The 19,420-nt window shown below is 39.1% G+C and overlaps 1 protein-coding gene across 7 annotated transcripts in view; it reads right to left on the reverse strand.

Moving 5' to 3' along the window:
- The window catches only part of Pan (pangolin), a 93,229-nt gene that overhangs the window by 9,668 nt on the left and 64,141 nt on the right, over nucleotides 1–19,420 (reverse strand). The window contains exons 1-5 of one of the 7 annotated variants that reach the window (XM_064138559.1): nucleotides 8,833–10,680; nucleotides 7,645–7,879; nucleotides 2,327–2,417; nucleotides 1,421–1,516; nucleotides 752–889 (exon numbers count right to left, since the gene is read on the reverse strand). In XM_064138559.1, coding sequence (XP_063994629.1) covers nucleotides 752–889; nucleotides 1,421–1,516; nucleotides 2,327–2,417; nucleotides 7,645–7,879; nucleotides 8,833–10,437 — 2,165 coding nt within the window. In that variant the 5' untranslated portion in view covers nucleotides 10,438–10,680. Of the gene's footprint in view, nucleotides 1–751; nucleotides 890–1,420; nucleotides 1,517–2,326; nucleotides 2,418–7,644; nucleotides 7,880–8,832; nucleotides 11,045–19,420 lie in introns of those variants that run through there. The other 6 variants (XM_064138561.1, XM_064138560.1, XM_064138563.1 and 3 more) reach the window with 6 other exon arrangements.

A 19,420-nucleotide genomic window follows, 5' to 3' on the forward strand; every position in this document is an offset into this window, starting at 1 on the left:
TACATCAATGTTTCGTTTATGTATTTTTTTTTTCGTTAATAGGTTCATGAAACGTCTGATTAAATGAGGACCTTTGGGGGTGGCATTGTGACAGGGACATTGAAAAAATAATAATGAAACAAAAGTGATGTACCCGGTCGAGTGCTAATGCAAATTATAAATCTGTTGAAAGGGTAATGATCAATACATAGAGAAAACGAAGCGCAGACGCTCTGTGGTTCTGCTGTTGCCATTCGATAAGTGTTTCACCCTGTTGACGCAAGGGTTAGGGGGTTAGAGAGAGAAGGAAAGGTAGACAGAGAGACGGTGAGAGGGCTTGTGACGTGCTACCCCCTGTGGCAGTCTCACAAACTATCGGGAAAAATCATCCCTAAATAGTGTAAGTGCTTCTTTATCAGTCGTGAGTTACTTTTATCGGCAGAGTGTCATCGACCCGCAGCTAATAAGGTAACAACTGTTAATTTAGGGGTGTTTTTTTATATCTCGAGGGGCAATATCATTGTAGATGTGCTTGGGGGAGTCAGCAGTGGGTAAACATTGGAGATTCAACAGCCAGTATTCATCTTATTTTAGGGATACAAGTTGAATCTAGTAATTGGCGAGAGAGTCAAGCGCAACGTAAACCAAACGAACTTGATGATGGATCATGTTTTCCGCTTTTATTCCACCTCACGCGATTTTTTTAAAAGCCTCCCTCGGTTATTCAAATATGCGCGTTTAAATTGAGTTTGTTTTATACTCCCATGCTCACCTGTGATTGTGATCCAAGGTTGAGTGATCCGCTTTGGGTGCTGATGACACTAGCGCGTGGGACGCCAGCGCATGTGCATGCGGACTCAGTCCGGGGTGAGGTGGCATAAGGCCGGTTGGTGAAAACCGATAGAGATCACTGGAAATATAAATTATGGGGTTATTTATTTCGTTACGATTGATTTTTCATTACGACAAACGAGTTGGAAGCATTCATCACCACTTTTCTCCAAAAATTCACGATTCATTTTCGAATGTTTGAATAATAGTGGGTTGTTTCAGACGAAAAATACAGGAGACTAATTGACTGGAATTCGAAAATTGTCGGTGACATTGTTTATGGAATATTTTATTCAATTTGGGCTAAAATTACCACCGATATTCGGAATGTGTGACAACAGCGAGAATTTTTAAAGTTATTAAAGGAAATGGAACAGAATCTTCAACTGAAAGTTGAATAAGCATATTATTTAATAATATTCATTTGGATATCACATGACAATTGCAATTCTATTCAATTCACCAATCGAAGAAATGAAATGGAATTTTAGTAAGAAATGATTTGTGAATGAATTTATACAACGTTGTCTTCATTTTTTTTACTTTTGTCGCTTGGAAATTCGGTTTCACATGTTATTTAACAAAATAAATAGAGAAATATATATATTACCTTGGTAAACTGGAACTTGTGATGGGTAAACTCGTGGGATAGGGACTCCTGAAGCCTGCACTCGCCGGGGAAATGGGATACATACTCGGTGTGTGCCTGAAAGCATTTCATCTCATTTTATCTCACGTAAAATTATTAACGATATTCGGAGAACTGGCATTTTTATGTAAGGAGGGAGAATTTTTTCAACATCTACACATGAACACGTATAGTTTTACAACACCATTATGGTTTCGATAATTGTGCAATTTGGAGAGGGCCTCTCAACCACTTTTTTCCCTTGGTTCTTTCTTCACTTTTTTTTATTCACCGCAGAAGACCAAGTTACCCTCCTAATTGAGGGAAGGAGAACTAATCATCCATGAAAAATCTCAATTTAGGGTGATTCAGGCAGAAAGCAAATAACAAGAAAGAACACGGGGTTTTCTAAGTGAATCTCCACGCAAGTAGAGGGTGTATTCGGTCTAATAGACTGGAACTGAGAGGACACATTGGACCAGTGTCCATCAGTTGTGGCGAGGGTATATCTCCTTCAGATTTCTCATTTCTTTTATGATGTCTTCTACATTGGAAACGAAAATACTGGGAAATAGGCTACATGATCAAGATGGAGCCATACCAGACAGATTCAACAAACTGACAATCAATTATGTCTTTCCTGGCGAGACCTTTGTTGCTAGTGGATGGCCACAGGACTATTAGAATATTTTTAACTTTGGGAAAAATCTGTCTGGTAATTTCTAGCGTATTTTTCGACTCGTATGCAAAAACAGAATATAGAATTTCTGAATTCATTTAATTCATTTTAGAATTCGATAAAATGTTCGTTGAACGCATAAAATTTATTGAAAATATCTAAATATTCTTAAAAGTAAAAAATTTATTCATACGAATAGATGTACTCACCAAGATGCAGCCACTTGTGTCATCTCCGGACTCAGCATTGGGTAAGGATACTGGCCTGTCGAGAATGGGTACATAGGTGCTCTTGTCAAACCTGGAAATAAATTAATCTCACATTAATCAGGGCTTTCTTTAGTAAAATAGATGTCAATAATGGGCAATGGGCTTTTGAAATTTGTTTTGAGGAGCAATTATTTTTCAAATGGAAGAATTTTTCGATGAGGGTTTAATAATAGGCCTCAACAAGGAAAGAAATGAATATGAATGTCTCTCATGATAAAAAAAGAAATTTACTACAGAACATCAGATGGAAAAACTGGTGAGGTGAGTAGAGCAGGAAAATTATTTAAAGAATTGTTGGTGGATTAATAAAGAGGAATTTTTACGCAAAATCTGAGCAAAAAGTTGTGCAACTAAATGCGCCGGTCTGTGAGTACTGAAATAAGAATGGAAACGGAAAAGGGGAAAATGTCCTTTGAAACAATATCACCTGTTACTGAATTTCACTCACGGATTTATCAAGACCTGTGTCACAGTTTGAGGCCGATACTATGAACATACGTTTCCGACGTGCCGTTGGGGTGCGTATTACGTGTCAAAGGGGTGCGGCTTGTAGCGGTAGCACGGGCTAAACTGGTGGAAAACGTGCGTGAGCCTTTAGCGAAGTAAATAATTGGCTTCGTAAAGACCTAACGAATAGGACTGAGGGTGAATATGTACTGGAGGACTGTGCGTATCATATATGTGTTATATCAACTCTGTAACTACTGACGACGCTAATATGTACGACTATCGCGGTTACATGAATTTCATGTGGTACCGGCGCTAAAGCAACTCATGTCATGAATTAAGGGATGACAGAGGCAAAGTTTAATTCTTTGTTCGGCCTTGAGGGGAGCTGGAACTTCTGTCTTTAGACGATTTGTGTTAAGATCGATTATCATTGACATTGAATACTAAACTGCATGAAGATTTTGTGAGACTGAGTTACAGTTTAAAAAATTAATTTATCTATGATTACAATCGTTAATTAAAACCAGCAAACTACATTTGTCAAAAGGATGAATAATACATTTTGCAAAGATTTTCTCACGCTCTATTATATGGAGAGTAGGATGCATATTTGAGTTGGTTCATTGCAATATAAGGAGCTTTGAAAAAAATTGCAAACATATGAAAATTGTATTCGATGGATAAAGAGAGCAAAATGGATTGATTCCTCGACTTTAAAATTTCCCAACGGTCTCCGCGTAAGACGTTTTCCATGCATTACTATTTTTGCAGTGCTATTTCCTGCCTATTTCACTGGATGAAAAATCAAATAATTTTTTTTTGTCGTCAAGGAAAGGGGAAAAGATCCTCAGACTGCGAGTGAACAAGGGGTAGAGCACTGTGAGAGGATACATGGTAGGAAACAGAGGAGGAGGGAGGCATAGGAGCGGGTTCGTAATATCCTGGCGAGTCCGCAGACTCTGTCATGTATGCTTAATCACTTTCCAGTCGACTCGGCAGCCTGCAACCCCATTATCGGCGTCTCACCACCCGGAAAATTACTCTTTTATTCCCCCGAACAAACTCGAGACTGAGATAGATCCGGTCTCACTATATCTGTACTCGATACTAGCTTTCGAGCTTTTTCGTCTTTTTTAAGGGCATACCTACTTCTTCCCGGAACATTATTTCGTTCTTTATCCATTTCGGTTTATTAGATCTCGTCGTTAACGTTCAACGGAACACGCAGGGGCGGAAGTATTAATCGGAATCGTCGGAAATTCTTCGTGGAACAATTCGGAATCGAAGGAAATCGGATAATGAATGAAGGAGAGTGGATATATCGTGGGATAATTGGATCTCGATCGAGGGCGAATTCATTATTCAGTTCATGTCATTTATTACCCAACAAAATTAAATCTAATCTATTCAAAAAATTTAATTTTCAATTATTGTAGAAATGTTCAAGTGAAATCGACCGAATTCATAATTATTTTATTAACCGGTAATTTAGTTGGCAAAATTGACAGTTATTTGACTGATCCAGAAGCTTCTTCTACGACAGTTGATATTATTTAATTAATAGGAAATTTGCAATGCCATGTTCCAAATGATTTTCAGAAGAAATCATTGATAAAAAAACATTTGACGCGTTTTTTCGTTGTAAGGGTGAACTTGCCAACGCGGCCATCCTCCAGGGAATGTTTTCCTTTCGAAATTGTGTGCAATATCCCGGTTGAAAAATCTGTTGAATTTTCTGTTAAATATTATGTGGCATATTGTGATGCAAAATTTTGCCACTAGCCCCAGCCACAGTAAAAAAAAATACAGAGTGAATTTTTGCACTCGGATTGATATAATTTATAATAATTAATATTTCCCGTAAAATACAATTTATTTAAAACTGGTTTAAATGTATGTCAGTTGATTTAACAATAAAACGTCTCAATGAAAATAAGGTTTGGTGGAGGCATTTAATATGCGCATAGATTTTTAATTCATTCCCACTTTGTTGAACTAATTCAACAGTTGGCTAGATTACACCGAACACGATAATTGCATTAGCCCTCGTGTTTATTATTAATTCAATCATGTGTTGTAACGCAGAAATACATTGAAATTGTTGCGTAACATTTTATTTTTGATAGAATTCTATGGCAATTATCCAATGGTTTTTAATAGAATGAATATTGAAAATGACTGTTTGCATTTTGATGACTGAATGGAGAGAAAGGTTTTCATAAGAAAGGGGAAAATAGCGCATTATATGTTTCGCACGCAATGCTAATCCTCGCGTGTTTACCAATGATCATTATTTACGTACGATAAAAGATAAATATATTATCATCTCACAGTTACGAATATTTTTCTCACAGTGTTTCCCTCGGCATTCTACTTTGCTCCGCAGCATACACCTCAATTTTTCCCTCAATATTATCCGTATTAATGTGTACTCGTGCACGCAGTCCTCCAGATAAATTGTCTGAGTAATATATTCATACATCCAGCAGAGATATTGATACACGGTAATTGCATTAGGTTGACGCGGTTGTTTCACTGGTTTTGGATATTGAAACAAGCTAGACACGTGGCAGACCGGTACCCCCTAAGGGTGATAATGAATCCCGCTGTGCTCAGCTAGGCGTCTCCGTTGACGTGCGGAATTCACATCATGTCTAGGGAAAAAGGGCTAACGAAACCAAATCAGCGTTTCTTGTTTAAATATTCTCACCATTGCACACGTAAAAATGGGCTACATAAAATTCAGAATTTTCGATTACAAAGGACTTTAAAATTTTAATGAGCGAGTCAATTACGAATTCATAACACTGAAAATTCAAATCCATTTTCTCTCCAAATTAAGGACCTCATTCGGGATGTTAAAATGCCCGAAAGCCTCCAGATGACCGGACAGAACAGACAGGATTCAAGTGAACAAATCTTTGTTCTTAAATTTCACTGGAAAAACTCTTCATTAAAAATTTTCACTCTCTTCTGTCTCCATGTATATTTTAGAGTGCACAAAGACAACTTGAAATATCAAGATAAAAAAAATGATACGAGCATGAAAAGTTTGCCAATATCGAGCAGTCTAACACGCGAATCGTTTTAACAAACCAGAGTTCTGGCACGCCCTGGAGTATTAGTACACGTCTACGTGTAACGGTGCGCTCTTGTCTCGTTATTTGCATTCAGCATGCCATTTAACTGACCTAGCCAAGTGGAACTAGTTACCCTGTAATTGTACGCGGTTCACAAGGAGTGCCCATCACGAGTCCACTCCCTCCGCGTATTCGTGTGCGTAAGATGTTTTTGGTGGGTATTGGAAAAAAAAGTAATGCGCTCAGATTTTTTTTTCATCATTTCCATAGTACAACTCGGGCAATTAGGCGTACGACAATTGAATGATGCAAAAAAGGGGTCTTCGTAATTAATGCTGGATATTTGAGATCTCACACAGCGCCGCTATGCGGCTATTTAACAGCGCGAATTCAATAATTTAAAGGGGCAAATTTGTAGCAGTATGAACTCGGTGAGTTATAACTGCATTTATTGAATTAATTATAACGACAGCTCTCTTTTATCAAAATTCACTTTAAATCTCTCAGGAGTATTTGCAATAAGCCACCGTAAAATGAAAAGTGGTGCTAATTAGAAGTCTTTCGAGTGAGAACATAAGGTGAAAGGAATTACGAGAGGCTGACGAAAACGTGAAATGCTCAGCTTAATTTGAAATATATGAGAGGATGATGCACATTGACGAATGTCTGTAAAGAAACGATGGGGCTTATTGACAGGATAAAACAAACAATTTTGCATTAACATCATTCAGGTCTCTTTCATATTTTGAATGAAGAAAATAGGGAGAGAGGTGAGTCCTTTTACGGATATTCTTCCCGAATCAAGACATTTTTCACATCTCGGAGCTTCATATGTACTAAATATTGGAGTAATAAAAGTAGAAATCCGAGGAAAATATTTCAGACAAAAAAAAATGAAGGGAGAATTGGAGATCCGAATCTCTTTGACCTGAATGCAAAGGGGGAGACTTGTACGCTTCACTGATTAGCCTAATGGTTGGCTCTTCTCTCGTACTTCTACTTGAACGCCAGCCTCTTTTCCACAGTATGAAGTTGAATATCTCCCTTTCGTAAATACTGTGTACTTGACTCGACAAGACATATCCCTTCAATTATTAGAATCGTAAAAATATCAATATTTAAATCCACTCTGGATAACTTGCGATTCTTAAGTAGATCCCTCAAACGGATATTGTGCTGCATAAGTCGAGTGCGAGATGACAATTCGAGTCAGCCACTCCATGTTTTTATCTTCAGTTGAAGATTGTTAATATTCATGAATTTATACTTCTGATATTTAAACGGGCGAAGAGAGGGAGATAATGGAGATATTGGAATTGAAATCAAAGTATCAGAGCAACCTCCACCTCAGTCGTTGCCACCACCACCCATGAATAAATATTAAAATGTACTTAGAATGATTGAGCCGACAAATGAAGTCAATGTGAATGGACACGTACGAAAAACAAATTGTAGAGAACTTTGCGAATTCGATAGACAATTCTATTGGATTTATAGTTAATCTCACTTGCCAAATTCTTCGGCTCAAATGGTCCATGTGAAATTTTCAAATGAAAGGAAGAAAAGAGTTTTTCAAAATTGTAAGTTCCATGCTGATATATTATTGATTAAAAATCGTAGAATTTTCAATCGAATTCTCGTGGCTCGTCTATAAGTTTGATTTTGTGCGTGAGTTTTTCGAATTGTAAGTAATCAGATGTAAGAATTGGGCGGTATCGTGTGGCTGACCTGTGGAAGCTGCTGCTGCTAGAAGTCGCTTCCAGTTTGTTGCGTGTGTAGGTGAGCCATGTGATGATGCTGGCCAGTACTCACCAGCCGCCGCTGCCGCCTTGCCTGCGTCCAGCGCTCCGTAAGGCGGTATTCCCATGTGTGCTGGCGGGGGTTGTGTCAGGTGTTCACCATTTGGACAGAAAAATGCTGGTAATCCACTCGGATGGGTACCCGCAAGGCCCATTTTACTCGCCTGAAACAATGATCAAATCATTAATAGTGGAATTATTTCCGAAAAGAAAGAATACGTTTTGACATGAGGTAAATGTTCAAAAAATTCACATAATTTCTTTCTGAAAAAGTTCAAAACATTTTTTTCGTTCGAAGAATTTCATAGATTTCTTTTTCAATTTGATTTGTGTTTAAACATTCAGAATCATCAGGGATTCAACCCTTCAGATATAATCTCTACATAATCGACCTCATTCCATTTAAATCCAATAAGATAACTTCATTAATTAACATATTTATTTTGTCATAAAAATTATCGTTTTATCTGAAAAACTCTGAAAAATCCATCCCCGATGAGGTAGTTCACCTCCTCTATTTTAGCAGTTTTATTCGCAAATTGTAGTTACATGAGTGTGGCCACCATATTCTCCCGCCGGTCAATCGCAATTGATCATTGCATTCCACTTCGTAATGACGTTGTATGAATATAAAACAGCTTGGAACAATCAGAGACCTTTTAATTTCCAACAAATGTCTACAAAATGACCTTCAAAGTGTTCGAAAAACGTCTGCCACAAGGTCTGAAAATGAACCCTTAATTTTGCCGACTAAAAACCAAATCTATCTTTCTTTGTGGCCATAAAGAAAACCAAAAATGTGAAAAAGTTGGGGAAGCATAAGGGAATGAAAATTCGCTGAAAAAACAAGTGGCACAACCCTCATCCAATTTCCGTTGAAGAGTCTTGAATATCGTTTGGGTTTCATTACCGTAACGTTTCGGGAATTGCGGTTTTTTCAAGATTTTATTGGCACCCCTTTATTCCGTGTCTACCAAGTGGTATTCCGGCCAAGTACCAAATTGGCTAAATTCGGTTGACAAGGGGGAGACGAAGTCGGAAGGTCTATCGCTCTAAAGTGAACGGCATGTGCGCGGGTAAGACGTCATATAACTCTGGAGTGAGGGAACCCTCTTACCATTACAGAAGCGACATCTCTCATCGATCTAATCGCAAGTAGAAGACCGGGGTCTAACGGTGCTCTTTCCATCCACAAAAGTACCCGCGATAGAAGTCGCACAGTCTCATCAGCACTTGGTACATCAGCGTCAGATGTATCACCACTATCAGCACTCTCCTTATCAGTATCAGTATCACCATCATCATTACCCTCGCGTTCAATTTTCCTCACTCGTCTGGCGAATTCACTCTCTTCATCTAAAATCCACTTCTGAAGCTCAGCATCTCCAACTTCAATTCCGGCTTCATTCGCCAGTTTACAAAGTTGACATATCAGCTGCTGATCGTTGCTGTGATGATTCGATACTCCACTGCATCCAGCGGACAGTGATGATGCTCCAGCTCCTGGCGACGGAATTCCCAAGTTTTCGTGCTCTTGAAGGACCAGCCAACTGCGACTAAATGTTTCAGACCGTATGCTCAACCACGCACGATGAAGTTCAGCAAAGGCCTCCTTCAAGCTAAATTTTCCAATCTCTTCCTCCAAATTACATTTACCGGTTTCCTCCAAATCAAAATGGCAATGAAGCCGGGTGAGCAGGCCGGTAGCAAGTCTCATCCGCAGTTCATTGGTGACAACTCTAGGCTCTAAATAATCTTTTGGAACAACCAATAATCTAACAAGACCATCAGCAGTGATACATTCAACTTCCGGCGGTAGATAATCCCCTGATTCCGCCACTAGTATTGCCCCATCAGGATGCATAGCTATTGCCGTTGTAGCAAACTCTCGATGAAACCACCATAAAAATAGATCAGCTGTTAGTGAACCACTACCGCCCCCAGCATAAACAACTGGTTGAGTAATCATATTGACCCCCCGCAGACAACGCGGTCGCCAATGACGACCAGCAACCAGGAGTCTTGTACGATGTCTACCTTCATGGTCGGCAGCCCCTACCACCCATACACGTTCACCACTCACAGAACGCCTACCAGGTAAATCCCGCCAGTCGAGAAATGAAACGTGTGCCAGATATATCCTACTATGGTCGTAACCCTCCAATACATTTCTCAGGGCTTCCAAAGGCGCATGCGTTGTACAAGCCAATTGTGGATGACATGTTGGCGATGATTCTCTTGGTGAACTGACCTTCAGTTCCTTCAACTCATCATCATTATTATTATTCGTTGCATCATCTCCCTGTATGTCACATTTTCTCCTCTCAATATCTTCGCTCTTGATGTCAAAATGCTTTTCATCCACCGAAAAATCAGTCTTGACCCCATCGTTGGAGTCATCAGGATCCTTGGATGCCTCATGACTACACTTTTTTTTTCTCCTCTGATGTTTCTCCATCCACTGCAACAACAGGGCGCCGTCCAGTGCCTCGGGATCCAGGGATTGACGCGTGCGCACACCACCAAATCGACCTGTCTCACTAGCAATTGCGCCACCAGCGTTGCTATTTTTTCCAGTTATCATCGTCTCCACTGTTCTTCGTCTACGCTCTTGCCTTGCTGTCCGTTCACCTAGTACTCGCGTTACCACAGTAACACCGACTACTTTACGAGCTTTTCTAGTCACTTTGCCACACGCGGATTTGACACTCTTCGGCGACATTGTGACTACTATCACCGTAAGGTATAGGACTAACTTGTTGTGTCAATGGTGTCATCAATCGAGTGCGATTGAGGCGGGGTTTGCTCACAGCACCAATGGCTCTTACATCGCATAATCGCGGGGTATCTTCAGCTGATGAAATTACTTGACAAAAAAAAATCCTTTTACTCCCGATAGGACGCACAAAATGCACTTTGTTACGATTACTACTCGGATTTGTTGCAGTCCGGAGTCCTCTTGCGCTACCGAACGACGACTGAGCGAACGACCGCGACGCAACCGTCAAAGGCTGGAGCGAGAACTAGGAGGCTTTGATGTACTGCCGCCCGACGCGCACAAAGGCCAAAGCAGCTTCCAGTCTCGTTGGTTGGCATGGTACATCGGTGGGTGCACGAGGGGCGGAAGAGGGTAATGCGACCGCCCGACCGGAGAGGGAAATGGAGATAGTGATACACGGGGTAACGACATATAATATGGGCGACTAGAGCGAGACATGTGAATGGGTTGGATCTGGACGATATTTGAAGATCGCAATTGAGGAGAATTCGGCCTTCGTAATTTTTGGGCAATTTGGTAACTAATTGTTCGGATAAGATGAAAATTTTGATGGATGACAGATAAACAGGTGCATGAATACCTTAATTCATGTTTTAACTTTAGATAAAACGAAGTAGTTAATGTTGAGGGGAAGGGGCGTAGAATTTTAGGATGTATCGATGGAGGGAGTTGTTCATGTTGATTAGGTCTTGATCCTGAAGGATAGGGTTTTGGTTTATAATGTCTTTGATCAGGAAAAAGCTCGTTGTCTATTGTCTATCCCAGAGGTAAATGATTGGATTCTACTGACGTCTGGCATACGCCGTTATATAATGGAATAAGAATCCCACGTAATAAATATGATTTTTAAAAAATATTCATGAAGATGCGGCTACAAACGATTAAATAGTCTTCCAGGTCTTTGTTATGTGACATTGATTCGAGTTTTTCATTTCGAAACAGATTAAATTGGAAGCCTGGAACCGCGCAGAGGGAAGAAGGTTTATAAAGTTATCCTGGAATTTTATTAATCGTGTAACCTATTGATGGTTGAGGAATTCTTACAAGAATTCTTGGAGGGAATGCGATAAATCTCGTAAAAATTGTAATTTCGAAGGAATAGTCGAGATGCCATGCAATGTCTCGAATTAAGGGATTAATTTTATAGACTAGAAATGATTTTTCAACGATTGGTTCACTTGTGAGCACTAGAAAATTAGATCATTAAATTTCGAGTTTAAAATGTTTCATCACCTTTAATTGGTCTGCGAGACCTTTGCGGGCCCTGCAATCTTTTTCCCCAAATAAGTCTTGAAATTTCAATTTATTCATATTGAAGCTCATCCGCATGTATGAAAAAGCACAGGAGTATTTCAAAAATAATATAAAAAAGATTTATGTAATCCAAAACCTTAAGCAAAGATTATCCTTGTCCTCGGGCTTTCAGTCGTCTCTTTAAAAATCCAGAGATCTGACAATGAAGAGAACAACGGCTCTTAATCCAGGACAAAACAATTATTTTCATACCATTAATTGGTAATGCATAAGCTGTTTAATATATAACCTCAGATAAGTACTAAAAATAATTTTAAATATACCTTGGCTTCGAGAAAAATATTTCTGAATACCCACTCACATCTTATCCTGTCACACAGCCCTCACTTCAGTCGTTTACTCTTCCGCATTGACGTTTTACCTCAATGGTCCTTTTCTGCAGTAAAAAAATGGATGGGAGAGGTAGTATTTCGCGGGGGGCGGTGAGTGAAGCTCGACGGTGGCCAACCCCAAGCTGAGTTGCCGAGGCAACGCGAGAGGCGTAGGCGCGGGAGGCTGAGTTACCCGGTAGGGGGAGAAAAGCACACCAGGCGTAACACTCGAGGAGGATGGAGATAGACTGATACTTCGTATGTACATTTTGAAACAACAGGGGTAATCTTGTGATGATGAAGCAGGACTGGGTGATATTCATTTATTTAGGCGAATGCAAAAGGCTGGGTTGAATAATCAAACAAGGATAGTGGAGAGGGGGAGGAGGAGGAGGAGAAGGAGGTTCATATTTGCGAATTCGCTCGCCAATTCAGGGAAATGAGCGAAATTTCACGTTGAGCAATGTCAATATGACGAATAAATATCAAGGATCTAGTTGCTGTTAATGAGGCTCCTTAATGACATTAAAGCGGAAGAATAACATTTCTCATACTCTATTAGCAATTTACTTCTCATATTTCAGCTGGAAAATGTTAAAATTAGTAACAAATTGTTGCTGACACGAAATTTTCACTCAACATAATACACCCATTTGTCCTAAATTTGACAACTGAATTAGAAGATCGTAAATTGAATTCAAATTCTCGACATTGAGAATTCAAATGCGAGCGTTCGTTCACTTTCAAAAATTTCTAATCGTGTTATCGCCATTGGTTAACTATCAACAAAGAGTATCAATAGAAATTATTGTTCTGCTAGTTGTTATATCCCCGGAATATTCTGCTTCGATCGTTACGTTCCCGTTCTTCGCGGATTTATGGATTGACTCCCTCTCCACTGGGCCGACATTACCCCAGAATCCGTCGACCATGCACCGACTCCAGGGTTTTCCACGGCCCAGGGAAACCACGGAAAATTCTCGTCGACACGGCCTAATCAGGAAATATTTTCCAAACGTTAGTCTGTTGATTAACGAAGTCTAGGCCAGCGTTCCACCATTTAACGACGAATTAATAAATTCCTGGACCTAAACCTGCGCCTGACGCTCTCTACCCTGGGGTCGAGCAATTTAACCACTTCCGCCACCGTCGTCGATCGATTAATAATCACAATTTTTTTTTTTTCATATACTCAGGGTTGAAAAGAGCTCAAGATGGTATAGCTGTAACATGTTGGATAACGCCAGTGGAATGCAAAAGTGCTCGAGTGAAAGGGGACGTAGATGAGTGAGATGGAAAATGTGGAAGGGAAGGGGATGAAGATAAGGGTGGGTGGCCGGTTGTAAATGTGAGCCGGAGGGGTTATCGATGGTGGCGGATAGTTGGGAAAAGGGGAAGGGGAATTTGTGAGGAACCCGCCAGGCAGGGGGAAAGGGGGTGGAAAAGGGGGAGTCGGAGAGGGGAATGTTCAAGTGGAAGCTGTGGCCAATCCGAAGGAATCGTCGCCATGGCTACCGGCGCCTGCGTCCGCTGTTCTCACACACAGAGATCCGTCTGTACAGTGCTTTTGCCGCACCCCTTGTTCATGTATATCCACCCCTCTCATCCGATTTTCCTCAGCCCGTTATCCGCCCTCTTTTTATTTAAGACGGGAAAACCGCGGCCCTGGATCGCCGGCGCGCGTACAAAACCATGAAACTTCCTTTAACCTACTTTAAAGGGAGGGAGAGGGGAAGGGGTCAAATTTTATAGAGTTGTGGGTAGGTATCTGGTTGTTAAACAATATTATTTGTATCAACACCAGTGGGTATTTGGGAGAATTGCGGGTGTTACGACTGTAGCTTCCACCGCGTGGGAAACCTTGTCTGATCATACGCTTTGCATTTCTACTTCCTTCTGCGGGAGTGCGATTTTACTGATGATTCTACGATTATTATATTTCGCGACGTGAATGAATATGATTTTTGTTTTTAATACGTCGGAGGAAGTCACGTGCAATTTTAATAAATTACGAGATTGCAAAAGATTTGTAAATCAATCTTGCATTGTATATGATAGGGCGATTTTGGTTCATACACGGAGAGAAAAATCTTTTGAAAACTACGGGCGTGTTTCCTAATCTGCCAATCAAAATACGATTCAGTAAAAATTACGGAATAGGTCTTCCTGAAAGTGCATAAATGTTCCGGGATTTTTACTGAGTGTTTGTTGACTGGCAGATTATGGAACAGGCACGTAATTACATTGTTTCTTTTAATTAAATTGAATAAACAATTCATATAGCTCAATAATATTTACAATCGAAAAAGAAAAAGATTCAACTGAATCGATTGATCAGAGAAAGATTAGAGAAAAATGTGGTTCGGAATTTTGCACTGTTGATAGAGAAAAAACATCGGTAAAATTACTGTGTCTTAAACATATTCATGAGCCAACAGCGGAATTTTTATCGAAGACTATGGGAGTTTTTTCCAGAAATACTACCGGGTCAATACAACACAGCAATTTCAAAATTCAAATTTGAACGATTACAATGTGGCCACAGCATTGGAAACAGTGAATTAAAATAATTCTGCTCATAAAACAATCACCCCATGTTATTTGTTATAATAAGAATCAATTACACATTCTCCCCGGCTCACTTGTTCGACAGTTTCATAAATTACCGGCGTCATATCCACCTGAGCAACTCTTAATTTATCCCTGTCAATTAATCGATTTTATGCATTACTGCCCAAGTGAGTTTCCACTTTGGTAACATTTTTTTTTTCAAGGATCGAGTCTGTTATCTGAGTGTAACACAATATAGAATAATTCGTATGACTCGTGAAGTTGACGGGTCAGGCGGTATTTACGCGTTACCAATCTCGACTGAAATATCGCACGTTTGCTGTCTAGTTGGCTGCATACATACATATACAAGCGGTGCCATGTATGCAGGCCTTTGAGCTACCGACGATTGGGAATTAAAAAGCTAAGAACTATGGTTTACGTACTACTGAGATACGTGGCTTTCATAGCATTAAATAATGCGTTGCCCGTTCAGGAGTGTGGGATCTTTTTTGTTTTGAGATAAATATATGTTGCCCAGTTGTAATATTCGGAGGAGAATGTTGCAGTAACAATGGAGTCCAGAGTTTGAGAAGAATATGCCAACGATTGGAAAGGGGGGGACGCTGAGAATAATATATTTTTATACGTTATTTGCTGAAATTTGTGGTATACACAGAAAAGTAGTAGTAATTTACCTCTTGAAAGGTGTATTTTACTTTTTAAGAGTATTTTATCTCTTTTTAGAGCAATATCATCTGTGTGGTTAAATACCCCGTGCGTGAAGGTGAGTGAGGATGGTCTGCACCTTTTCTGCCAAAGTTCACGTTTTTTTAAATTTTTCTGACAAATTTACGATGGGATTATCGCGAAAAAATAGAGTTTTTGTGTTTTTTCGTTATTTAGTGACTCATGAGGCTGCATTTTTCCGTTGTTTTCTAAACTTTCAAAAAGAATCACAAAATAGTAGGAGTGCGTCAAATGATTGGTCAGACATCCGCCAAAAGGGGATTTCACAGCCATTTTTGTGTAATATTTATAGGAGTTTGGAATTTAAACGAATTTCGGCTTAAAAAATTTGCAATTCGACGAGTAAATTATTCGAAACTCTAAATTTACTTTTTCTGTTACATAAACATTTAACATGATAATATAATGTGCATGTTTTTTTAACGTTATCGATTTCTGTCCGTGGAAGAAACACATTTTATGAAAAATCGAGTAATGAAAATTTAGGCTGAAACAGGGGATGGCTAGGTTGAATCGGTAAGCTCGAGAGAGTAGGTGGAAATAGAGGGTAACTGTCGGCAGGATCAAAGGGCAACGCTTAGTCGACGTACTACGTGATGAAGGCACAACCAAACTGTCAAGAGGGATGGAGTTTGCAGTCGGTAGACTATACATATTTTCCAAATGAAATACGTTGGAAGATTTGAATAACTCATGGTGAGAACAATATTCGCTACAATGTGCGCATTTGTGAAGCGAAAAACGTTTAAATATACTTTCACCTTTTTTTCAGAATACTTGACTCAAGAGCATGCATCCAATGTGCTGTGAGAACTTTATATATTTGCAACATGAAGTGCACGAAAAACTTTTACGGGAGGGAAATTCAACTGCAGCGTAAAGTTTCACTTTTATAAATTTCAGTCTGGCAATGCGCCGTCAAAACTAATGCGGTTAAGAAAAAAATCTTGAATATCATTAAAACGAAAAGTACATTTTATGAATCTTTAAGACGAATCTGACAAAAAAAATTGAGTATCTGCATGGAGAGAAAAATTCTTTAAAAATTATGTGCCTGTTCTGTAATCTTCCAATAAAAATAATATTCGGTAAAAATTACGGAACTGTTATGCACTTTCTCAGTGAACTTTCAGAAAAAAGTCCAAAGCGTTCCAGAAAAAGTATGAAATGTTCAGTGAAAAAATGCGTAACTGTTCCGTAATTTTCACTGAATACTGTTTTGATTGGCAGATTACAGAACAGACACGTTATTCTTAAATAATTTTTCTCTCCCTTTGAAAAATATCTCCAAAAAAAGGGGAAACTTCAGACCTACGTCTTTCATATGAAGTATATAACTTGTATCAAGAGAAGAAAATTTCTAAAAATAATTCTCTTTATCAGCCTGTAAAAAAAATTGTCAAATCGAGCTGTTTTAATTACATCCGGGATTTTTATATTTTACCAGTAAAGAGGGAAAAAATTACATAAAATATGGGAAGAAAAAATGATAATTTGAGCGAAGATCTATAGATGTAGAAAAAATGTGCAAGTGGAGTTGGTGTGTCGGCGGAACGCGGGTGAGTAAGACCGGAGGGGGTAGATTCCTTCGAAACACATCAGCCGGTAAATTAAATGGCGGTGGTGTTCACGGCTTGACATCAAAGTGAGCGCGTGCGAGTGAGTGGGAGTATAGCTTGTCGTAGAATCGACAGAAAACGGAAAAAAAAGAGGGGCGGATGGAGGGTGAAACACGTTAGTGAATGTAAGACTAAAAAAATTGAATGAAAAAGCGAACTTGAGAGACGAGGTAGAGAGGAATGAAGAATTAAGGGCGAGGTGGAAAAGCGAAATTCGCAAATTTTCTTCGCACTCTGGAAAAACTTGATTAAGGAATTTAGAAGTAAAGTTAAAAGGATCGGATGCTCGTGAAGCCATGGTTGAGAGAGGGTGGCCGGGGTGGGAAGAGTCGACGAGCACCAGTTTGTTACGCGGTGGAAATGAAGCACGAACGTGACATAGACGAGAGAAGTTAATTGCAAATGCCGACGACGAGATAGTGCATTTTATAGTGTAAACTAGCTCGTCGGTTTAAATATCCTTTTTTATCTTGAGATCTCTACGCTGGATTATACCGTGAATCGGGTCCATGACAAGGGCTTCTCCTCAATTGCGAATTAATCAGGACGATAATTCCGAATTTTTCAACACAAATTTATTCAATCACAACTACATGAGGACTGTGACGAAAGCCCTTTGTCAACTATCACTGAATAAATGAGTTGTTGATGATTCCGACTTTGATTGGATGAGTCCATCTCATCTACAATCAGTGTAATATCAAGATTCACTTGTTGACTCGATTCTTTTGTCCGGCAGAAATAAAATCGTCCGCTCCATCGGCTCAAAAGACGGAAAACATGAGTAAACCCACGCATTAGAAATCCACTAGTATCGGATGATAAAGGGCGGAGTGGTATAGCTCTCGGATAAAAGAAGTAGCCGCATTGTTCGGTGGATTTTCCCTCTTGACCCAACGGGGGTGAGAGTGGTATACGCCAAAACGCCTTATTAGTAAAATGGACCATACGTGTCCCACCCTAAATTGAAGGGAATACATCGGATGTTGATTGTAAAGGATCGATAGCTTATCGCGATTTGGTAATCCCCCCTTTTTTTCATTCATACTCTTTACCCTGATCTTTAAAGCATCTCTAGATACGAAACGCTTCAGTACCAAATGGAATACACAAGTTCACCCGTTACGCTGATGTTGGAACTGATTAACCGAGGGGTGAGGGAAAACCCTAGCGCAATAATCCCTGTAAGATCATAAACATACATCTTTACTCTATTATTAGGCAATATATGTAATTATCTGATAACTATAATACAGCATGCATTACATCTATGGGAATCACCATCTGGAAATGAAAAAAATATTTATTGCAGTACATTCCCGAATTTATACTGTTATAAAATTACCCATAAAATTTTAAGTAGAAAATCTTGGCATTTGTAACAATCACTCATCAATAGGAAATTTTCATGTCTTTTGTTATTGAAGAGTCAGATACATTCTGGTGTAATGAAAGGGATCATAACTTTGCGAACTATGTGATTATAAATAATTGAAGAATTCAGTCTATGGAACTACCATTCAGCTTCCTTGACTACAATTGAAATTACCAATCATCGTAACGATTCTTGCAGTGCAAAAGGACGAACTGTGTTTCATATTCGGTTGTTCTACTGTAAATACAAGCCATGAAGATGTAACTGTTCAATAAATAAGATGCATAAATATCTAACTGATTGTAAAGTACAGAGTTACCGTCAGGGTGAATTGAAATATTATTAAAATGCGTGAATCTGAATTTTTTATCAAATGATACATCATTTTGTGTCAAAATCTATTATCTGTCTATCGGGACAGAAAAGGATTTTGAAAATATTACTAATCAATAAATTTGAATTTAAATTATTTTAAATGGGGGATTTTTTTCAAAATTTTTACTTAAAAATTGAAAATCTAAAAATATTTATATTCTATTCTATTAAATACAAAACAAGGCGATGAAAAATATTAAATAATAATAATAAGACAGGGTAAATATCCCGAAATGGCTTGAAACCCCTCAAAAACTGATTTTTCAAAACTAAAATCATTTTTTAATCAAAATTGATACTTTTGATAACATATATGTACATATATAGTACATGTACACATGAATAGTATGAGCGATGGTGCATGGATTTACATATACCAACACATAGACACCGAAAGTAGAATGAGATCGGACAGCCCCAATATATAGCATCGAACTCGTTCTTTAGTCAAACCTCCGCCCCTTTTCAATTGAGAACTTCAAACGCTGCAACGTTGGAATCATGATTGGAACGGCCGGCTGCTAAGCAAGGGGTTCTCTCGATCCCAGTAAACTGCATATACTGCGTGGAGTTTCTGTCTCACTCAAACCCATAACCCCTAGACGCTATCACCAAGGGGGAAAAGGGGGATG

The sequence above is a fragment of the Diachasmimorpha longicaudata genome, chromosome 2 (genome assembly GCF_034640455.1).
Source record: "Diachasmimorpha longicaudata isolate KC_UGA_2023 chromosome 2, iyDiaLong2, whole genome shotgun sequence".
NCBI lineage: Eukaryota > Metazoa > Arthropoda > Insecta > Hymenoptera > Braconidae > Diachasmimorpha > Diachasmimorpha longicaudata.